Source organism: Dermochelys coriacea, chromosome 8, assembly GCF_009764565.3.
Source record: "Dermochelys coriacea isolate rDerCor1 chromosome 8, rDerCor1.pri.v4, whole genome shotgun sequence".
In the NCBI taxonomy this organism is placed as follows: domain Eukaryota; kingdom Metazoa; phylum Chordata; order Testudines; family Dermochelyidae; genus Dermochelys; species Dermochelys coriacea.
This window is the reverse complement of record NC_050075.1, coordinates 85,581,599-85,602,580: the sequence shown is the minus strand read 5'-3', so window position 1 is coordinate 85,602,580 and position 20,982 is coordinate 85,581,599. Positions and strand designations below refer to the sequence as shown.

The 20,982-nt window shown below is 42.1% G+C and overlaps 1 protein-coding gene across 7 annotated transcripts in view; it reads right to left on the bottom strand.

Moving 5' to 3' along the window:
* Window positions 1-6,102: 6,102 nt before the first annotated feature.
* Window positions 6,103-20,982, bottom strand: part of ERICH3 (glutamate rich 3) — a 64,198-nt gene continuing 49,318 nt past the window's right edge. For 4 of the 7 annotated variants that reach the window (XM_038412375.2, XM_043520119.1, XM_043520116.1 and 1 more), the window contains 3 exons: window positions 16,509-16,646; window positions 10,157-12,279; window positions 6,103-9,442 (listed from right to left, as the gene is read on the bottom strand). In XM_038412375.2, coding sequence (XP_038268303.1) covers window positions 10,175-12,279; window positions 16,509-16,646 — 2,243 coding nt within the window. In that variant the 3' untranslated portion in view covers window positions 6,103-9,442; window positions 10,157-10,174. The remainder of the gene's footprint in view (window positions 9,443-10,156; window positions 12,280-16,508; window positions 16,647-20,982) is intronic. The other 3 variants (XM_043520118.1, XM_043520121.1, XM_043520117.1) reach the window with 1 other exon arrangement.

Here is a 20,982-nt window from a genome sequence, read left to right as displayed (position 1 = left end):
GTGCAGCGCCCTGCTTGGAGCAGGGCTAGACAACACGCTGTGCATGGTCTAGCCTAACCTCTTGTAGAGAGGGCTACAGCAGAGGTGGGAGAATAGCAGTGTCTGCACTAAACATTTCCAGACAGAGTCATTCAAGCATATATAGTGTAGAGATAGAGCTGGGCGAAATTTTGCCAAAAAAATGCATGTTTAGGTGGATTGAAACATTTTCAAATTTGTGTCAGCGTCACTGAATTTTGCAGGGTGGGGAGGGGATCCAAAAGCTGAAAAATGTTGTTTTGCCATTTTCAAAATTAAATGTTTTGAATTTTCAGTTCAAAATGACATTTCATTTTGACGTGTACATCCATTTTATTAAAAAAACAAAAAGTTAAAAACAAACCCTTGAAAATGAAATGTTTCTCAAGGGATGGGCGGCAATGCCTTTGTCCAGATGCAAAAGTGGTACTGGGCTGAGTGAGGGCATTAGGGAAGGGGATGCTGAAAGGAGGAAGATGCTGTTTCTCTTAGGGAAACTGGAAGGGCACTGCTTAATTATAAAAGTGCCCAGGAGTACTATGGAGGTGGGCTGATATTGAGGGTAGGGAGTAAATACAGAGATATCACATTCCTTTAAGGCAGTGGTTCTCAACCAGGGACCTGGGGCCCCCCGGGGTGCTGCAAGCAGGACCAGTGTTAGATTTGCTGGGGACCAGGGCAGAAAGTCAAAGTCCCACTGCACGGGGATGAAACCTGGGGCCCTGAACCCCACCACCTGTGGCTGAAGCAGAAGCCTGAGCAACTTAGCTTCACAGTGCCCCCTGTGGCGTGGGGGCCCTGGGCAATTGCCCTGCTTGCTACCCCCTAACGCTGGCCCTGGCTTTTATATGCAGAAAACGAGTTATTGTGGCACAGGTGGGCATGGAGTTCTTATAGCATATTTGGGGGGCCTCGGAAAGAAAAAGGTTGAGAACCCTGCTTTAAGGTATCAAATAATTGCATTGGCCAGTGCAGTAGGCAGGATACTGTGGTAAATGAACCCACAGTCCCATCTGAAAATTCTGTTCTTGCATCCAATAGTTTTCCAATAGATGTGAAAGTTGACAATGTTATATGTTCCCCTAACTTGCAGCAAATGCTTGATGACACTCCATTAATATAATAGCTCCATGTCAAATCTGGAAATGAATCTGGATTAGAAAAAAAACAAAGTCTATTTTCCTTGATGAGTCCTTTTTTCTAATAGCCCTATGTGACTGCTGCTATCTGATCTATAAAACTACATGTGGGACTTTCATCAGTTTGCCCCAATGTGTTATTTGGGGATATTTGCTAGTATCAGGAAAGTAATTTTGAAAGTCTACAAAAGCAAACTTTAATATTGTGAAATGTAACGCATTAGACTAGTTCAATTGCTCAAATCTATGCAAAGCAAACATTTTTACCAATAATTAGTACTTGAAGAAAACAATCTCCCTGTTAATTGATCTCTATAGACAAAACATCAGGCCCTAGGGGAGAAAACATAGTGATCAGTTATTAATACAAATGGAAATTCTGCAAAATTGAAATACTGATTAGAACATGCTCCAGAAGCCAAATTAGTATGTACCTTTCCTGGAAAAACCCAGAGAACCCAGTTGTTTGAAATATGTATAAAGGATGAGACCCTACTGAGATAAATTAGCTTATTTTCAAGACCATCCAGTCCATAGTAGCTACAACAATATTATAAATTGTTATATGAATGATAATCAGATAGTTATCGGAGGATCCACATTAAAAACAGATAAAAGAACAAGCAGACATAGCACAAATCAGAAATAAAAACTTTCCTTTCATCGTGTGCACTTTAGATATTCTATATAAGATAAATGTTTCCATTAACTTCAATGGACTGTTCCCTGTTCAGGAAATAGAAACAACACCCCAAAAAATCAAGCCCACCACATTATGCTCCCACGCGTGATGACACAGGCTTGTTGTAATCATACTCGCCAATTGCTGGAATTCAAACAGGCTTTTTGCATACAAAACATGAAATTCACAGCTGGGGTTTAACACTGGCAAATTATACAGATTCAATTTCAGCTGTGCAAGCCAGCAATGGTAAGTATGAAGTACATAGCCATTGTCCACTGACATTTTTGCGAATGCTGAAGGTGTCTTTGCTGAACCAGGGATGAGTTATGCCAGTGGCAACACAGTTAAATATTTTGATGGTCTCATATGTTTCATCTAATCATTAGTCTTTTTTATACCTAATTTGTTTTCTCCTAAATGTGTCCTTCAGGTTTCCTTTGTGACCCAACTACAAGTAAGCAAGGGAGCGTAGAGATAACATTTTACAAAATTCTGTACTTTCACCTGTTTGCTTTTCTTATAAAAATTCTACCTGCCTGGATTCCTGATATATCCACATTTTGAATTTATCTGAACCAGCCATCTTTACAGCCAGTGGAGCCGGGTTAAAAAAAAAGTCAAATGATGATCTGAATTTGAAAGGATCAATTTCATCCAGAGCCATAATGATTATCCAAAATTTAGAAACAATGTGCCAAATGTATTTAGATACCAAAGTAATGAGCACTGTCAGACAGAAAAATAGAATGATGATTTCATTTGTATGCTCAGAGCTTAAAAACTGACTAGTCTGCTTCAGGATTTTATTTTAATGTAATGGTTTGATATTTACATCTCGATTTGTGAATTACAGTATTTGGATAAATATATAGCCTTAAAATGGATAGAGGAACTTACGTCACCACCCTGGTGTACAGCAGTTTAATACATAGTTCACTATTCATTTCCCTAATGGCGAAAATAAGGTTTAGAAGAGAACTTTATAAATAATTCAAGTATTCTTAATAATGCAATATTTGGTTCTCAACTTCCTACCATCACTAAAATATTATTCTAGCTCACAGGAATTCCCTTCTGCCCCACACCTTTCACCAGCATGGGAACTACTGTAAGGGCCGTCCCTAGGGGAGTGCAGGGCCTGGGGCGGAAGTGACAGATTCATCTCTTCTGGGACTGACCAGGCTATCCAATCGCACTGGCCCGTGGAGCCCCCCCACAAAGCACAGGGCCTGGAGTGGTTGCCCTGATTCACCCTACCCAAGGGATAGCTCTGATGTCTACGGGGTTTGCTAGCATTTCATTGCACCTTTTCTTTCATCTTTTACTAATGATGTAATTGGATCTAGTTACAAATTTTGCTGTAACAGAAACTCTTGCTCCACATGCTCAGCTTCAGCACGCACCTGAAACACCATGTTTTCTGCCATGTCACCCATAATGGTTGGAATAATGCCAGATATGCCATTGAGCAGTGCAGCAATTACTGCAGGACTCTGGGCTCAAGGGCGAAGGAATTGGAGGGCACAGGTAGTATTCTCATCCATCCTACCTGTAGTGGGTCAGGGCCCAGGCAGGGACACGTGCATCCTGGAGATGACTGCATGGCTGTGCAGATGCTGTTGACAGGAGGGCTTCAGCTTCCTTGACCACAGAATGCTGTTCTGTGAATGAGGACTGTTGATAAGAGAAGGGGACCACCTGATTAAAATGGGGAAGAGACACCAACTCGTCAACCTATCGAGGAGGGTTTTACATGAGGTTCAAAGGGGAAAGGTGACAAAAGGTCACAGGTAAGCATTAAAAAGGGGGGAGGCTAGAGGTTGTGGGGGGGGAGAGATATGGAAATTTACACTAGGGTCATAGAAGCAACAGGTGGGAGAATCTGCTCCACATCTTAGATGTGTATACACAAATGCAAGGTGTAGAGGGGATAAACAAGAAGAATTGGAAATATTAATGCATAAGCTAAATTATGACTTAATTGATATCACAGAGACTTTTGGACAAACACCTGTCAGCGATGGCCTAGATTGACCTGGTGCTACCTCAGCAAAGGCCTTGACGTCTCAAGGTACCATCCAGCCCTACATTTTCTATGATTCAACAGTAAATTGAGAACTCATTACCTGGGTGAGATTCTGTGCTGCGCCTCTTAGAGAATTTGCAGTCTGGGGAAAAAGTGGGGAGGGTGGCAAGGTGGCTTTATTGTGCCCTCCTGATTCTTGGCTGCGCCAGGGGCTGGAGAGACCCACAATGTAACAGCACTGGGAGCTTCTAAGGTACACCAGCCACCCCAAGCTGCCCAGAAATTTACCTACCATAAAAGGACCAGAGCAGGGGAGAGGATGACACCTCTAGCTGTTTTCATTTTGCACAGCAAGAGTGTTCTTTAATGGTATGTTTCAGAGTAGCAGCCGTGTTAGTCTGTAGTCGCAAAAAGAAAAGGAGTACTTGTGGCACCTTAGAGACTATCAAATTTATTTGAGCATAAGCATCCGATGAAGTGAGCTGTAGCTCATGAAAGCTTATGCTCAAATAAATTTGTTAGTCTCTAAGGTGCCACAAGTACTCCTTTTCTTTAATGGTATGTTGGTGTGGTTTGCAGATCACGCTAGCACTCACCAAATGAGCCCAAACTACTATTGCCTTATAAGCGTTCACTCGCTGGGCTAGAGTCACAAAGGGACATATGCGTTAGGACATGCAGCATCTCAATCCTTAACTTACAGGTGCCTAGAAAAATCACTTGGATTCACAAAGCCTGATTTAGAGCTCAGGCTTCCTATACAGTGAATGGAGGGAGACAGGCTAGGTGGCTCCCCAACCTAAGCTAGCCAATGGGAGATGTTGAAGAACAGGGTCCTGCATTTCAGAGAGTTCAACACCTGGCGGGCTGGCAGGAGGTGCTCTCTTTCTCTAGGGGAGTACCATAGCCACTGGGCTAAAGATTGAAAGGGAGGTCCTCCTGCTCCTCTTCTGTGTGGCGTGAGGTGCACTCAGAGCACACCTATTGGAGTGGGCCCTGCAGGTGAATTAGGTGGCTGAACACCTCTCTTTCCCTGGTTTGTAAATGGTCTGGGGCTTCGGCAGGAGTGAGGCCGCAGCGCACATGCTCAGAGACAGAAACACAGGTGCCTAGGGAGCTTTTACTACACAACATAGGGACTCAGTGAGTTTTGACGTCTACAGGGTAGGCATCAGGTTTCAGAGTAGCAGCCGTGTTAGTCTGTATTCGCAAAAAGAAAAGGAGTACTTGTGGCACCTTAGAGACTAACAAATTTATTAGAGCATAAGCTTCAGCAGTTGAGTAGGGATTGTGTGAATAGCAGAGGCCCCTAATCCCAGTTTTAGGCTCCTAAACTGGCAATTAGGCACCTATATCCCTTTGCGAATCTAGCCCATTGTGTTCAGTAAAACAACTATTGACAAAGAGACAGGGCAGCCTTGTGACTTCAGCACAGACTTAGTTCTAGTCCTGGCACTTGCTTTGCAAGCAAATCATTTTATTCCTGCGTGCTTTAGTTTGTCTGTCCATTTGGATAATGGCACATACTTGAGCTGAGAAACACTGGAACAAGTTTTCCATTAACACATAAATGGATTTGTGTGTGCCATGCTCATGTGTGTGTGCTTGCCACAAACAGTCCTATGATAAAAATTTTCCCGGCCCAAATATTCATCCCCACCACATTTTTAATACAGATGATGTACTCGAGCACTCATTCAATCGGCGAACAGTGACAAATATCATGTGATTTATTTGACCCATCACAATTCCTCGACCCAGTTCAACTATTGAACGTTTACAAAGAACTGTTCACCAAAGAGTTTTTAAAAACTGCCAACAAAAAAATAGCTCATCATCATTTCAAAAAAGTAATAAATTTTCATTCTGTTTGTGGATAACCTATGGGGCAGGAACTGAGGCTAAACTCAGCAGTTAGGTGTACTTGTGTCAGAGGTTATTATGAAGATTACTTAGTTAATGTATGAGCAACGCTTTGAAGATATATCAGACTTGGTTCAAAGCCAGTTACAGGCCGTGGAAAGATCACCACTTCAAGGGGCTTTGGATCAGGCCCTTGTATGAATGCTAAATATTAGTAATCTTACATTGAAGATATTTCCAAAAATCCAAACAGCTACACAGGTTGAAATATGGCATCACTTAGATTGACTAAAGCAAATATGTGAGTCTATGCATATACACAAGTGTGCATACATGCCCACACACACACAGACCCCCAAAAAAATCTTTAATGGTAGGCCATGAAGAAAAGTTTTAATTCAGAACAATTAACATACCAGATTTATTCACCTGTAGAAGGTGTAAACATATATAATCCATTTACTGTGCTGATAATATTGAACAAATCTGAAAACCTATTGGTCTATGGAAGAGACTGTTTCAAATTTTATGGACATTCCTTGGATTAAAACTAGACCAAGAAGGTCACAACTCAAGTACATGCTTTCAAAGCAAAGTATTGCACAAGAATAAGGATTTAAATTGTACAGTACAGCTTCTCTTGACACAGTGCTTTAATTTAAATTACTGACAAATACAAAGCTAATCCATCATTATTCTTTGTTTACTCACACTAAATTCCTTTTTTACTAAAATAAATGCATTTAGATTATTTATCTTGGATATTTTTCTTTCTCAAAGTGCATATTAGGGACTCTGGCCCAGAAACACAAATCCAATTAGCTATTAAAACAAACACAAGGTATTTGACCATGTTTACATTTATTACCCCATGTGGAAACCCAAAATAAATTCAGTGTAATGAAGCACTGCAAATCCATTTGATTTTATTCCATTGCCTAAGATGGAAAATAAACCTTGTAGCATTCCCAGCGTGTGGGAGGCCATAGGGAGGGGAGAGCATTTCTCAGCACTCACTAGCAATGCCTAATTGTGCATGCATGCCATACATGGGCTCTTAAAGATTCTGCATGTAGCCTGGTTCACTGGTGCAGATGCCACCAGTGTGAGAAGCCTTCAAAGGTGAGGCTTTGAAAAGGGAATGGCCTGATTACTATTGTGTAAACCAAAAAAATCAGTTGTTGCCAAGTGTTCTTCTCTCACTTCCATCAGTTTTATGCCAGTATAACACCCATCACATTACTACTGGTTGACAGCAAGGTAAGTAAAAGAAGGATTGGGCCCGCGGTTTATACCTAGACCTGTGCTGTTTTGAATCCAAAGTTTGTATTTGCATACTTGTTTAATGGACATGGAAACCATGGTGCTTTTTTTTTTATTTTCACTATGAAGGAATCCGCTGGCTGTGGAGTTTACTGTAGGGGTTTGATCACTTTATTATTTTTTTTCCCCTAATCTAGCAGGGATATTTCAGTTATTTTGTTCAGGCCCCTGATTGCAATTTATGTATCTTTCTACATTGGATTGAAGCTTCTGAAAATGCCAGCCCACTGGACAAACCATCATAGAACTTAGCGTCAGATTCTGACGGGCCCGCATTGGGGGATGGCACATGGAGCTGACCCTTTCATGGCTTATGTAAACCAGGCAGAATTCCAGCGGCCTTGTGCTTGAATATCCATACACTTGAGCATTCGCATAGGGACTGCTCTGTCCCTGGATCCATGGAAATGTAAAGCACTCTCAAGGGGGCTAGCATGGGCGGGGTCATGGTTCCACCTTCACCTCCACCTCACTCCGTAGAGCTGGCCAGCCACAGGTTAGAAAGGGAATATGAGCAGGAGTACACCCTTAGCCTACCTGGGAGGTCCCAGAGCTCCCTTGAGCCAGGGCAGCTCTGCACTGTTCCTCAGAGCCAGGCCATGCTGACAAGACACAATCAAGGTCTTACTGTTACTAAATGGCATCCAAGAGCAGACTTCCGGGGGAGCAATGGCCTTCAGGTGATTGAAAAAAATATTAAGAGCTACATTTCAAACAGATTGGTGCCATTTAGTAAGCCTCGTAAAGACAATACTTGGCATTCACTCCACACAAACACTGGTCCATGCTGGGGGAAAAAACTTGGCTTTACTCTTTGGAGCCCCAGCAAGAGCAAAGCAGAGTGGTGCCAGGGGTGTGGAGTAGAGCTGAGCAACATACTCCCAGCCATTCATCTCTTCAATGACAATGACTCTTTTGCTGTGTCTGACTTACCTGCTGGTCCTCATTTCTCTGACATTCAGCCAGTGGGTGAATGGTTTGGGAGAACATTTCAGCCCTTGATTTGCTTGCAGGCTATTTACCATCCCTGTTGCATCATGTTATTTGCTATTCATGCTAAGTGACTGGTCATGTAGGTCACGTGGTGCAGGTCCTGCTTCCTGACCACTTCCAAGCCCACCGATAGCCAAATCGCCCCTCCCAGAGCGAATGCTCAAGTGTATGGACATTCAAGCATGCAAACTCTCTTTGCAGGAACTTTCTTCCAAATCAAAATCTGCTTGTGTGAATGATCATAGGAAGCAAATCAAACTTGGCTGGAAATGCCAGCAGAACACAGTCAGATTTATGTGACCACTTCAGCAGCAGTCAAACACAGATGGGGCCCAGATGCAGAGGCTGGCTCAGCATGAGCATGGAGCAGCAGGAGCCTGCCTGGTGGGCCATTCTTTAAGCCTATAAGCACTAGCAGCAAGGCAGTATGCACGCCTACCTTCTGTCTGCTCTATACCCCAGCATGTGCACAGGTGAAGATCTGGGGCCTGACTAGATTTCATTAGAGCCACAGCCAAGGTGCAAACACGTGTTGGCTCCTCCCCCTGTCTAATGCTCTCTGAAGTCCAATCCTGACCTGCCGCTCTGGATGTTGAAGGAAAAAAAATTTCCTCTCTAGGGCCCATTTTCTCACTAATGGATGCATGCAACAGAGGGAAGGAATTGCCCTTACACCATCGATGTGTGAGATCAGAATTGGGCTTCTTATTGTTATTACTATCATTTACTATTTACATTACAATGCCACCTTGATGCTCCAATCAGAATCCAGGCCTTGTTGTGCTTGGGAACCACATATACATACATGATGACATGGCAATTGTCTTAAAGAGTTTACAATCTACAAATGCAATTGACATGAAAAAAAATTTGGGGGGGAGGATACAATCACATATATACAATTTTATATACATACATACATTTGCACTTTCTATTATTATACACGAAGTGCCAGCAAGCCTCCTCCTCCTCCCTTCAAGCTAGTCATCACAAACCCACTGACTTCTTTGGGGGCAGGAGAACTTAAGTTCAACCAATGTAAGAATTCTCTGTAGCTTGAAAATAAATTCATGACAGCTGTGGAAAGATCGATATTATTATTGTCATCATAATTATAAAGGAGTGTGATTTCCTACACTAGCTCTATGAGCTTAGTTCAGTTATCTGTTGCACATTCCGGAGCTGGTCTAGTAAACAAACACATGGTTATGCTACTCATCAAGTAAAATGAGACGGGAGGGAATGTCCCAACCCACACAAATCTACAGTGATTTGTAAAAAATGTTACTAAAATAAGATCATTGAAGGAACTGCAGAGGATGCTCAGATGTGTCTTTCTCCCCCATCCAGGGATTGTATCGAAGGCAAGATAATTATGTCCAGTTTTATAGCATTCTGGGAAACATTAAGCAAAGTGTTAGTGGTATGGTAAACAGATACATTAAAGATTGTGAGGTTGGCTACTAGTGTAATATGGGCCATACAATCCATAGAGAGATAGCAAGCAGAAACATAGGGGCTGATTACTGCTATAGCTCCATAATATCAAAATCAGTTGAAGTGTTATGGCCAGAGGCTACCATTCTTGCTCATTTACTCACTTCCTCTATTGTCACCCCCTCAACCACCACCACTTGGCCCTGGCCACCCCCCTCAGTCACTGCCACATCCTCCATTGCTGCTCCCTCAGCCATCTCCTCTACATTCATTGTGACTTTATCTATTGCCTCTTCAGTCATAAGTACATTTTTTCCTATACATAGTCCCAGTGTAACCAATGGCACTACTCATGGAGGGCAGTACCACTCACCGTGAATGAAGGTATGAGACACAGACATTAAACTGAGCTGTGAATGTTCATAATGCAACTCAAAGTCACTTTTGACTTTGCAATGAAAACCCTTAGGAAACCTTTGAAGTGAAAGTGAAGAATATAATAAATGGTGGAAGAAAATCATGGCTACCTATCTCCTCCAAATGAATCACAAGAGCTGGTGATTTGATAGCACTAGCCTAGGTACTGCAGCCTTGGACACCTTACAAAGGAATGTAATAAAAATAAAATCAATTCCTCTTTTAGGTAGCAATCTGGCTCATACTGATACTCACCATGTGCCACGGAGCCCCTTAGTTTCTCTCTTCTGTAATGGATGTTTCTGTGGTGTCTGTCTTTATATGTGCAGGAGTTTCTTCCTTGTGCTGGACTTCAAGCAGATCTGTATGCCCATGAAGCCCTTGTGGATATTCAGCCAAAGTCTCCGTCTCTGTCTTTCCTATTTTTATTTTTTTGCTTGTGTCTAATTGTTTCAGTGCGATTTTCTCCTCCACCGTCTCCATCTCTCGCTTCTCTGTTCTGTCATCCCCACCACTATGTCTCACTTTTGCCATTAACTCATCCACTGCTTCCTTCTCCACTACATCTGGGTGATATGCCATTTCCTGTGTCATGCCTTCTACCTCAGGTGCTGCTTCCACAGCTTCCACTTCATCCCTCAGAGATGACGGTGTCATCAACTTCTCCACCTCAGGCAATGTTCTCTCTGATCTCCTATCTTCTTCGGGTATTATCCCCTCTGTCATCACCTTCTGCGCTTCCGATCCTGCCTCCTCCTCTTCCATGCCCTCCTCATGTCCTGCATCCTCTGTCTGCACGTCCCAGTCTGATAATACTTCTGCATTTTCTTTCTCACCAGATTCTAATTTCTCTAGTATCTCCTCCCCTTGTGGTGGTGTTTCATTGTCCGTTACTTTCCCATTGCCTGCTGCCTCCACTGACATTGCCTCCTCAGATTCTATTGCTGACATTTCCTCTCCCTCTGCCGATTCCTCAGCCACCTCCACTTCCTCCATTGCCATCCCCTCAGCTACCACCACACCCTCCACCACTGCCCCCTCAGCCATCTCCTCTACATTTATTGTGGATTTATCTATTGCCTCTTCAGCAATAGGTACCTTTTTTTCTATTACCAACTTCTTTTCAGGAACTACTATTTGGGACACCCCCTTCTCTGCCACTTCCTCCTCACCAGCCTTCACCAGTTCTTCTCCCATATATGCTGTTTCCTCAGGCACTGACTCCCCTATAAATGTTCCTTCTTCTACTACCTCCTCTTCCAGTTCCGGATCTTCTGCTGCTTCTTCATCTTCAGATGCTTCCACTATGCTCCCCCCATCTTGGCGTGCTTCTTCCTCTATTGCCGTGTCCCTTTTTATTTCCTTGTCCAATGAGGCTTCTTCCCTCAGAGGTGGAGATTCCTCTACCTCTGACTCCTCTTCTGTGGCTTCATTTCTTGCCTCTCCCTCCTCTGGGGTTATTTCCATTACATCCTCCTCCTCAGATGTTTCCATTGCTGCTGCCTCCTCCACTCCGGACACTGCTTCACCGATGGGAACCTTTCTTGATTCTACTGATTCCACTGTTTCAGTTGCTGTTCCCCGTATGGGAACCTTCACTGATTCTACTGATTCCTCCAGTACAAATTCTGTCTCCCCCATAGTCTCCCATCCCTCGGAAGCTGCCTCCTGCACAACCTCCTCTCCTTCCAATTTTCTTTCTGCAACTTCCTTTCCCACAGGGTCTGCTTTCTCCATAGCCTTCTCTGCCTCCGCAACTGAACCCTCCACAACCTTCTTTCCCTCACATTCGGCCACAGCCTCCTCTCCCTCAGATGCTGCCTCCCCCACATCTTCCTTTTCCACATTCCCTGCCATGCCCACAGCCTCCTCTGCCTCAGATTTTGCTTCCTCCACAGCCTCCTCTCCCTCAGGCACCTCCTCAACAACCTCTTTTCCTTCAGATGATACTTTCTCCACCACCTTTCCCTCACAGGCTGTCTTTTCCACTGCCTCCTCTCCTTCATTTATGTCTTCCTCCACAACTACATTTCCCTCAGCTGCCTCTTCTCCCTGAAATGCCGTTTCCTCACCTACCCTACTCTCTTCCAGATCTTCTTCTATTCTAGCCTTCTCCTTAGATGCTTCTTCCTTTACTGCAAGTACATTCTCCACTGTCTTTCCCATCACAGCTGCTGCTTCTTTCCTAGCCAGTAAATCCAACTCCAGAGCTGTTTCACTGCCTGCCTCTTCAGTGTCAGTGGCTCCTTCCTCAGCTACAAACTCCTCCTGCTCCTCAAGTGCTTTTTCCTCATCCACCATTTGCCCCTCTTGTGCCCCTTGCTCTGCTGCCTTCTGCTTTTCACATGCTGTTGCTGCTTCTGCCAAGAAAGCTCCATCTGAGGAAATAATCAAAACATTAGTTTTATTGTAATAAATATGTTAATTTAAGGCTTTTTAATGAAGTGATTATTAGAGATGCCATTGTTCCAAATCAATGCAAGGATTTTAGGCTGGGTAATGCGTGAGGAAACTTGGCCTGCTGTTTCCAGTGCTGTCATTCTGGCATCAGGTACAAATAATTGAAACAAAAATGATGTTGCATGGCCCAGCAGTGACCTCAGGGTACATGGAGGAAATACCCCTAGACTTGGCACTGAGATTTAAATATTCAGAAATAGGTCATGCAAAATAAGTATGTACAGGAGGAAACAGAATATGCATCTGTGCATGCAAAATGGGTAATGACTTGTGCACATTTGGGGCCTGATCCTATCCTCTTTGAAGTCAATGGCCAAAGCTCTCACTGAATTCAGTAGTGCAGGATCAAGCCTTTGGCAAGCACAGGACCCCCAGGACCTTTCATCAGCCTGGCCAACTTCCTAAGGTCACTTTCCTTGCTCTCTATCAGCACTGACACAAGAGAGAAATTGGTGAATGAACACACATGCTGTGGTGTTTTGTCCTGTCCTGCAGGGGGCATTGAGCTCAGGAGGCTAGAGTTTACTGCTGTAAGCAGGTCCATTTGAGTAGAAACCAGGGGAAGCATTGTGCAGCTGCAGAGGCTGAAAGCATAGCGGGAACAGGATGGCAGTGATGGAACAAGTGAGAAAGGGAGTGCCATGGAATGGACAGAGAAGAGAGCAAGTGTGAAAAATCAGGACACTTTTTTTTTTTTTTCCAAACGAGCGGATACAGTCGCGTATATAAGACAAAGCCCCTAATGTCGAGATGGTCCCGATAATATTGGGACCTCTGGTCACCCTAGACAGAGATCAGGGATGGGTGGAGGAAGAGAGAGAGAGAACAGGGGGTTGAGTTGGAGGGCGTGCAAGAGAGAAATCTAAATAAAAATCAATTGAAGCAGCAGCACTTTTTTCCTCTCACCTGACCACACATAATATGATCTCTGGTCATGTGACCAATACAGCTTAAAACCCCTACATTGCACTTTGCTACCTAACAGAAATCCTGCCCTCCATCCTCTGCCAATACCCTCTCAGAAGATGTGCTTTGCAGTGAGTTGATTTATATTTACTGCCAACTTCCTCATTTTTATATGTCCCTCAGGTTTTAAACTTTTAGCAGTGTTAAAAAAACAAACAAACAAAAAAACCCTCTCTCTCCATTCATTTATCAATCCCCATCATAATTTTTAGAAAAGGGGCTCAGACCAAAAATACCACATCCAGGCACTCCTGAATTTGGGTCACGTCAAATCTTCATCCAAACTCAGTCCAATTGCCAATAATTCTTAAAATGTCCAATAAATCATCTTTAAGTTTCATTTGCAGTATGAATAAGGTAAAACCTCCCAACCCATCATCCTACCTTATGTCATATGCTGCATCCTCTTCGAGGCAATAATCTCCTTCCTATTTTACTAAATGGTAGCTGGCACTGGACAATGTATTCTAGGTCAGATTTAGCAAGTAGCTAATACAATAACCCTTTCTCTTTTCCTCTGCTAATGGAACCTGAACCCTTATGTGAAAAAAATACTGTATGCTGTGACCACAATGAATGATGATAGCTTAGTGTCATCATCACCCAGTTCTAACAGATTGGTGATGCATTCAGTTTTGTGCACTGCAGTCAGCATATTCCACCTCCTTTCCTCCTCTGCCAGAAGAGCTTGTGGAGAGCTGCTTTCCTTGTCCCCTGCGTAGGGCTAATTTGGTATTTTGCTCTTAATAGATAATTGATCCATGGGACAGAGGCTGCTAATATTTGATTTTCAATGCAGAAAAAATAAACTGTATGTATTTATTAAAAATAGCATTTTAAATAAGTCAGTCAAGTGGGTTGTTCCATGAGAGGGGGTCCCTCTCCAAAGAATGGCTTGCATTCTGCATGTATCTCATTCAAAAGACCAACTGGCATTACACAGCTGGGCAGAGCAGGCTAGGGGAGGGAAGAGCTCTGCCAGCTGCAACACACACATATATGCACACACATGTATGCTTCATCTTAGCAATAGCCACAGAACAAACTGTGAAGTGCATTGTAGGCAAAGTAAGGTCTAGAAACTGTCTCTAGTTCTGATCCTGTTCCAGTCTGATCACCTGTTTCACAGTAACTGTCTCATATTGAAACATGGCTCTTTTGTACAACTGGGATGAAACCCTGAGGGTCTGATTCTGAGCTCATGCTGGTCTACATCAGTGTCACTCCATTGACTTCAAAGGAGTTCTCTATGTGCTGATCTCTGTGAGATCAGAGTCAGGCCCAAAGAATGTTTTATTTCCTGGCTGAGGCTGCAGCACACAACTGGAGTGTCTGAATGCAGCAATACAGCTCTTTGAAGCCACTTTGGTTCCTGGTGGCAACACAACTAACCAGCAACTAATATTAAATTGAGTTAGGAAATGGACAAAATCCAGGTATGAACATATGCTCTTTCAATAGACTGATGTGTTACAGTTTTTGTTCTTTAATTGGAGATATTCTGGCAGTAGTTTTTAAGAAAACAAGCTCCATGGCCATTTTGCCAGACACCCATTGTTCATTAGTAATTGTTTTTTAACAACTTGGCCCTATATTTATAGGTTAATTTAAAAAAATCATAGTAGAATCCACAAAAAGATAGTGATTTTTGGCCCATATGCCTGTATAATTTAACAGTCTGCCTCAAAAATTCTGGGAGCTGAAATGCTGATGGCATCCATCTGTGCCATTATATTTAAAGTTCACAGAACAACACAATCAAACCTGACAAATTTTGGAATCTGAAAGCTTCTATAATTCACGAAGGAAGAGAACAGGAGTAATGAAAGAACTGCACCATTTACTTTATGGAAAAATTGTCTATATTTATTTGAGTAGCCAAGTGTGTATGTTACTGTAAATGTGAATAATAAGTTGTCTACGCCTATGTGCTTTACTCACAAATCAGCCACATTTTGCTAATGCCTAAAAGCAATGTCTTGTGTAATAAAGCTAGATAAAACATTTAGGCCAAGATTTCAAATAGTCCTTAGTGCCTTTGGGTATCTCAATCTCTCAGTGCCCAACCTAAGCCTCCTGAAAATTAAGCTCCCTTTAAATTGTCCGAAAGTTGGCACCCAAAATTACCCGTTATTTTTGAAAATTTTGGCCCTAATGAATAAAAAGGAAAATTGAACCCACCAGAAATGGTGGGTTCCTAACTCCCAGTCCAGGCATTCATCCGATGTAAAGCACTCTGCTATTCCAGAGGATACTGCAGCATCACTACTCTACCAGTGAACTCTTTCTTTCTTTCTTTGGGGACAGAATATTCCAGGCATTTGAGAGGCCACCATGATATGTTCTGTGATAATCAGATACAATCAGGGAAAGTCAAATAATTTATGGCCTTATTCTTTTTTTCCATTATGTGTCTCTGAACCTGAGTTCTGTTTTGAAGAAGAACCTTAACATTTACGTTCATTAGGGTTTGTTGCTAACGTAACTTGGCTGACTCTAAAACCCAGCATAAAAATGCAGGGCTCTTCTGTTCAGCAATCCTTGGTTCTGATTTTAAAATCCTGGATTAAGATTCCAGGCAGGAACTGGTGAGTCCAGAGAAAATCTTGGAGGGAAACCCTTGGAACAGCCAAGCACCAGTTGAGGTTTTTGTTGTGTTATTATCAGTAATGCCAAGCTCTAGGAAGGAGCTGAGTTGGGGACACAACATAGTCTGTTGAACTCTAGGCTGGAACTCAGACCACTGGCACTCTCATGCATATTGATGATCATTCCAGTAAAAAGTGATACCTTTTTCATTCATATAAATAGAAACATCCTGTCTTAAGACTTTTCCCCATTAGGCCTCATATTAATATACGGATTAAGCTGGAAGCAAAGTGAAACTTAACAGATTCCTATTTTTTGAAGTAGTCTCCACCAGCAATCACTTTTTCATGGCCTCAACTCTATCCAGAATTACTGTCAGCTCCTAAATGGTATCAGTTTTACAAGCTTTACAGCTTTAGAGGCTAACTAATAGTGCAACAATTTTATTCAGGGGAGGAATGAAAAGGAAAGCAGAAGGCAGAGATGCCAGTATGAAAAGGAAGGTGAAAGAGGGAAGTAACTGTTCTATAAATGGCTTTTCAATGCAGAGTGAAATTTAATCCAGTCCGCTGATCATATTAGTTGACCTCACCTTCTTTTATATCATGAGCTGTACTTTTGAAGTTCTCCTCTTCTTCATCTGAACTGGAATCACTGGGCTCAGGTTCAGAACTCAAACGATGATCTATTTCAATTGCCTCTGCTATTTTCTCTTGGACTGATTTGCAATCTTCAAAAAATATCACAAAATTATTAAACACGGAAGAGAAATTATCGAAAGCCTAAGGGAATCATTCAGTTGCCTGAAATTGGCTTAATGAGAGCTGTATTATCAGTGCAGGGTTAATTAAAATCTAGTAAGCCTTCACCAGTGATAATGCTTTGAAGTATATTAAAATCAAATGGCAACCCATTATAAAAATTCATGCAGAAGAATCTACAAACATACATGCAGAAATGAGCCATAAAAACATCGCAAAGACAAAACTACCTTTGTTAAAATGCTTTGCATGCACAAGCAACAAAATTGTTTGATGAACAGAAACATTTTATTGTCCTGTGCCTACTTAAAAAAAATAAAAACAAAAAAACTTACACAATATTTTTACATACTAAAGTTTCCATATGCAGTTCTGATGATTCTTTAAATTCTTCAGTAGTAGAATTGGCTGAAGACATAGTCTTATCTTGATGCATGATCATATATGAATGTAAATCCCTATATATATAGGCAGAGAAATATTTGCTTCTCCTAAAAGCAACATCTATGATGTTTAAGATTTTGTTTCATAGTCAAGATATATGTGTTACATTTGTAGCATTATAGTTAAGATTGTGCTATCCCTTCCATTAGCGTTGCATGTACCACGTGCTAAGGAATAAAATTAGAGGATCATATACTTGTAAAATTACACTGGTTCTTTGTTAAAAGAACAGTTTACAGAGATGCTGTAATGTCAGCTAGCATGGGTTCTAGCCATGCATACAATTAACTTCCTGGTGCCTCCTCCAAACTCTTCCCTCCTGAAAACTGGGCTTTTCCCTCCAAATACCATGCAAGTAATGCTACAACTATGGCTTCAATTTCAAAAGTTATATAATATGGTTACACTGCATTTAATTTTTATTAAGGGAGATGTATCAACAACACTGCATTTCAGTCAATCTAGACCCATTTCCAAACCAAAGCAGTGAACCTTCCTGCTTTCAGATAATGCTACTGTGTTATGGGAAACACAAAGAAAATCACTCTGGGAGAAAAATAAAATTGGAAGGAGGAGTGTATGGAGGGGAGAGGTTCCTCCAAGCTAGGCATGGAAAATAACAGCTATTAATGCTTTTGAGACTGGAGAATAAACACCAACATTATTTAATCTTCTAGCTGTGCGTATAATGGGGTTTAAGATGCCTGGTATTTCAGAATTACTCATGGCAATGAGGGACTCTATTGGAAGGACTAAAGGTGACACATTTATGTCCAACTGGTTTTCAGGGTAGATTAGGGACCAGATGGTCGCTAGTCAAACTCCTCTCCCCTCCCTTCTCTTTTTTCCCCCCATTCTTATATTCTTCATTTTCCCCATTCTCTCTCCACATCTTGCCATTCTACTTTCTTTCCTTTCCTCTCTCACCATTTCCCATGGGCTTGTTTTTTTCCTCTACTGCTGCCCTTTCTCCCCACAACTTCTCCACTTCCTTTTCTGCTTTTATATTATTCTTTTCCTTTTGTTTTTACCTACAATATCTCCTGCTTCTCTTCCCCACCACAATCTTCTCAGTGTCATCCTTCCTTTCCTTCCCCCACACTGTTTCCTTCTCTCCTTCTCCTCCAGTTCCCTGCCTCCTTAGCTCCCAGGAGCAATAGGACAAAATCAAGGAACAACAAATTTAGTCTGAATGGCAGGGAAAACTTTCTAAGCAGGATGGGTGTCCAGCTGCACAATAGCCTCCCAGGGGAAGTGAGAGACACCTTCACTTAAGGCTTTTAAATGGAGCCTGAACAAACCATACTGCAGGGAACAATCCCATGCAGGGATGGAGGTGGACTGGATGGCACCCACTAGGTCCTTCCTGTCTCTGTGATTAGATGATTTTTTTTCCTCATCCTTGTTTTTTTCTCATCTCTTCCTCACACCTCAGACTTCCTGCTATGCTTCTCCCCATCTTCTCTGTTCTCTCTCCTCAGGCCTTACCTCCACCCACTCTTGTTCTGGTTAAATAATGTACTAGCCCCAGCGTGAAGCCACTGCACTCCCCTGGAGTTATTTGGACACTATACAGACCCCCTTCGCCCCCAGGAGACTCCTTTGCTGCATCAGACTAAAGTAGTATAGATAGCATTTTCTTCAGGTTCACTGAAGTCCCGAAAACTTTGTTAAATATGAACCATACCTTATTACTTTGACCTGCTTATAGTTCTGCCATTTGATTAGCTGGCAGTTCCCATTCTTCCCAGTTTACATATATGACAAGAGGGAGTATTGACAGTCAGTCAAAACACAGAGCCCCGAGCAGGATGACAAATACAGCACACAGTAATTCTGTCTCTTGGGATGAGTGATGTCTCCTTCTTGTCACAAAGTCCACAATAAGATCAGAGAATACACAGCAGGTATTTACACACCTTCTAAAATCCTTCAACAAAAAAAACTTCAGAAACAGACTCCAATGAGAGACTGCTGAATTGGAATTAATTTGCAAACTGGATACAATTAACTTAGGCTTGAATAGAGACTGGGAATGGATGAGTCATTACACAAAGTAAAACTATTTCCCCATGTTATTTCTCCCCCCCCCACCCCACCCTCCACTGTTCCTCAGATGTTCTTGTTAACTGCTGGAAATGGCCTACCTTGCTTGTCACCATGAAAGGTTTTCCTCCCCCGCTGCTGGTGATGGCTCATCTTAAGTGATCACTCTCCTTAAAGTAAAAAGAAAAGGAGTATTTGTGGCACCTTAGAGACTAACAAATTTATTTGAGCATAAGCTTTCGTGAGCTACATCGGATGAAGTGAGCTGTAGCTCACGAAAGCTTATGCTCAAATAAATTTGTTAGTCTCTACGGTGCCACAAGTACTCCTTTTCTTTTTGCGAATACAGACTAACACGGCTGCTACTCTGAAACCTTCTAAAATCCTAACTCCCATATTTATGGTGCCTCTCCCAGCCTCAGCTGGCAACTGAATAAGCCCAGACAAGCTTTTCATCTTATGGTCTCCTTTACATGTAAAATTAATATCTGGTTAATGTTTCTGCAACATCTAAAACCAGACTGGTCAGCAGGAGCACAGTCAGTAACTGGATCCGCTATCAGCCAACAGGGCAGGGCATAAACACCCGATATAGGAGGAAGGGCAGTGGCGACAGAAAGTTTAACAAGGAAATAAAGTAGCCCATGTGCAGAATAGAGCTAAGAGCCTGATTTTGCAATTCCTGCAAGATGCTGAACTGCTCACCTCTCATTGTCTCTCTCTGGAAGTGGATGCCACTCTGCAATTTTCAGGACTGGCCCAGCAGTTCCTAGATTAGTGAGCAGGGGGTGATTGTGGGATCAGGCCCTACAGAAAGTTTGATTCCCAAGGTGGCATGTGCTACCCATCAAATCCTTTTTTCACAATGTTTGTTTCCTTTCAAAGAGGTCCTGGCCCATATTCTCTCATTACTTGCGTCATTCCTTGACGAATTCTTTATTTTCTCCCAAATTCACCAGGACAGTCCTGTACCAGCAGGGAGCTGGATTGGATGGGATCTACTAGGCCTTTCATATCTCTAACTTCTATGATTAAATGATTATTTTTGTCCACTTAGCCCTTGTTTTGTCCTCATTTTCCCTAGTCTGCCCCTGAGTTTTAGACATTCTCCAGGCAGTAAAGATGCTGTGAGATTTGATGGAGAAGTACATGTTCTTTTATCTGCACTACGCTTATCCCATCTGTCACTTACTCATCCTGACAACTGAAATAGGGCCTCTTAAAGAGAGAAGTCATCCCAAATGCAATTTTCATTCAAATCTATAAATACAGTATAAAATGGTTTAATTTCAAACACTCAGGAATTTGATCAAATAAGAACAATGGTCTTATTTTGTGCCAAACCCATGGGAGGTCATTAGCTCAGTACATATGATTATCCCTTTCTTCCCTTTTTTTTTTTTATTACAGCACTTTATCCTAAATGTATGATTGCTAATTATTTCAATCTTCAACCACACTTAATACTTATCTGACAGTCTAATGGTGAAGTTGCTTAAGCTGAGATGCCTCATGCAAGTAAAAGGAAAGTTTCAAGAAACACACATCTATAAATAATTCAATAGAATTCCTGAATAGTAAATTATTCCCTCTTCTTCAATCTTGAATGCATAATATAGCAAAACCAAAGCATACAGTGCAATCCAAAGCAATCCAACACCAAGAGACTTGCAAATAATATAGCATAGCATTCAACAGTGTTTGCTTTGCACACACGGTGCTATTTGATACATGATGCACTTGAGCAGAAAGCAATAGAAACAAACCACAAACATCTATTAAAACTACATGAGAGCATTATATAATCCACTGCAA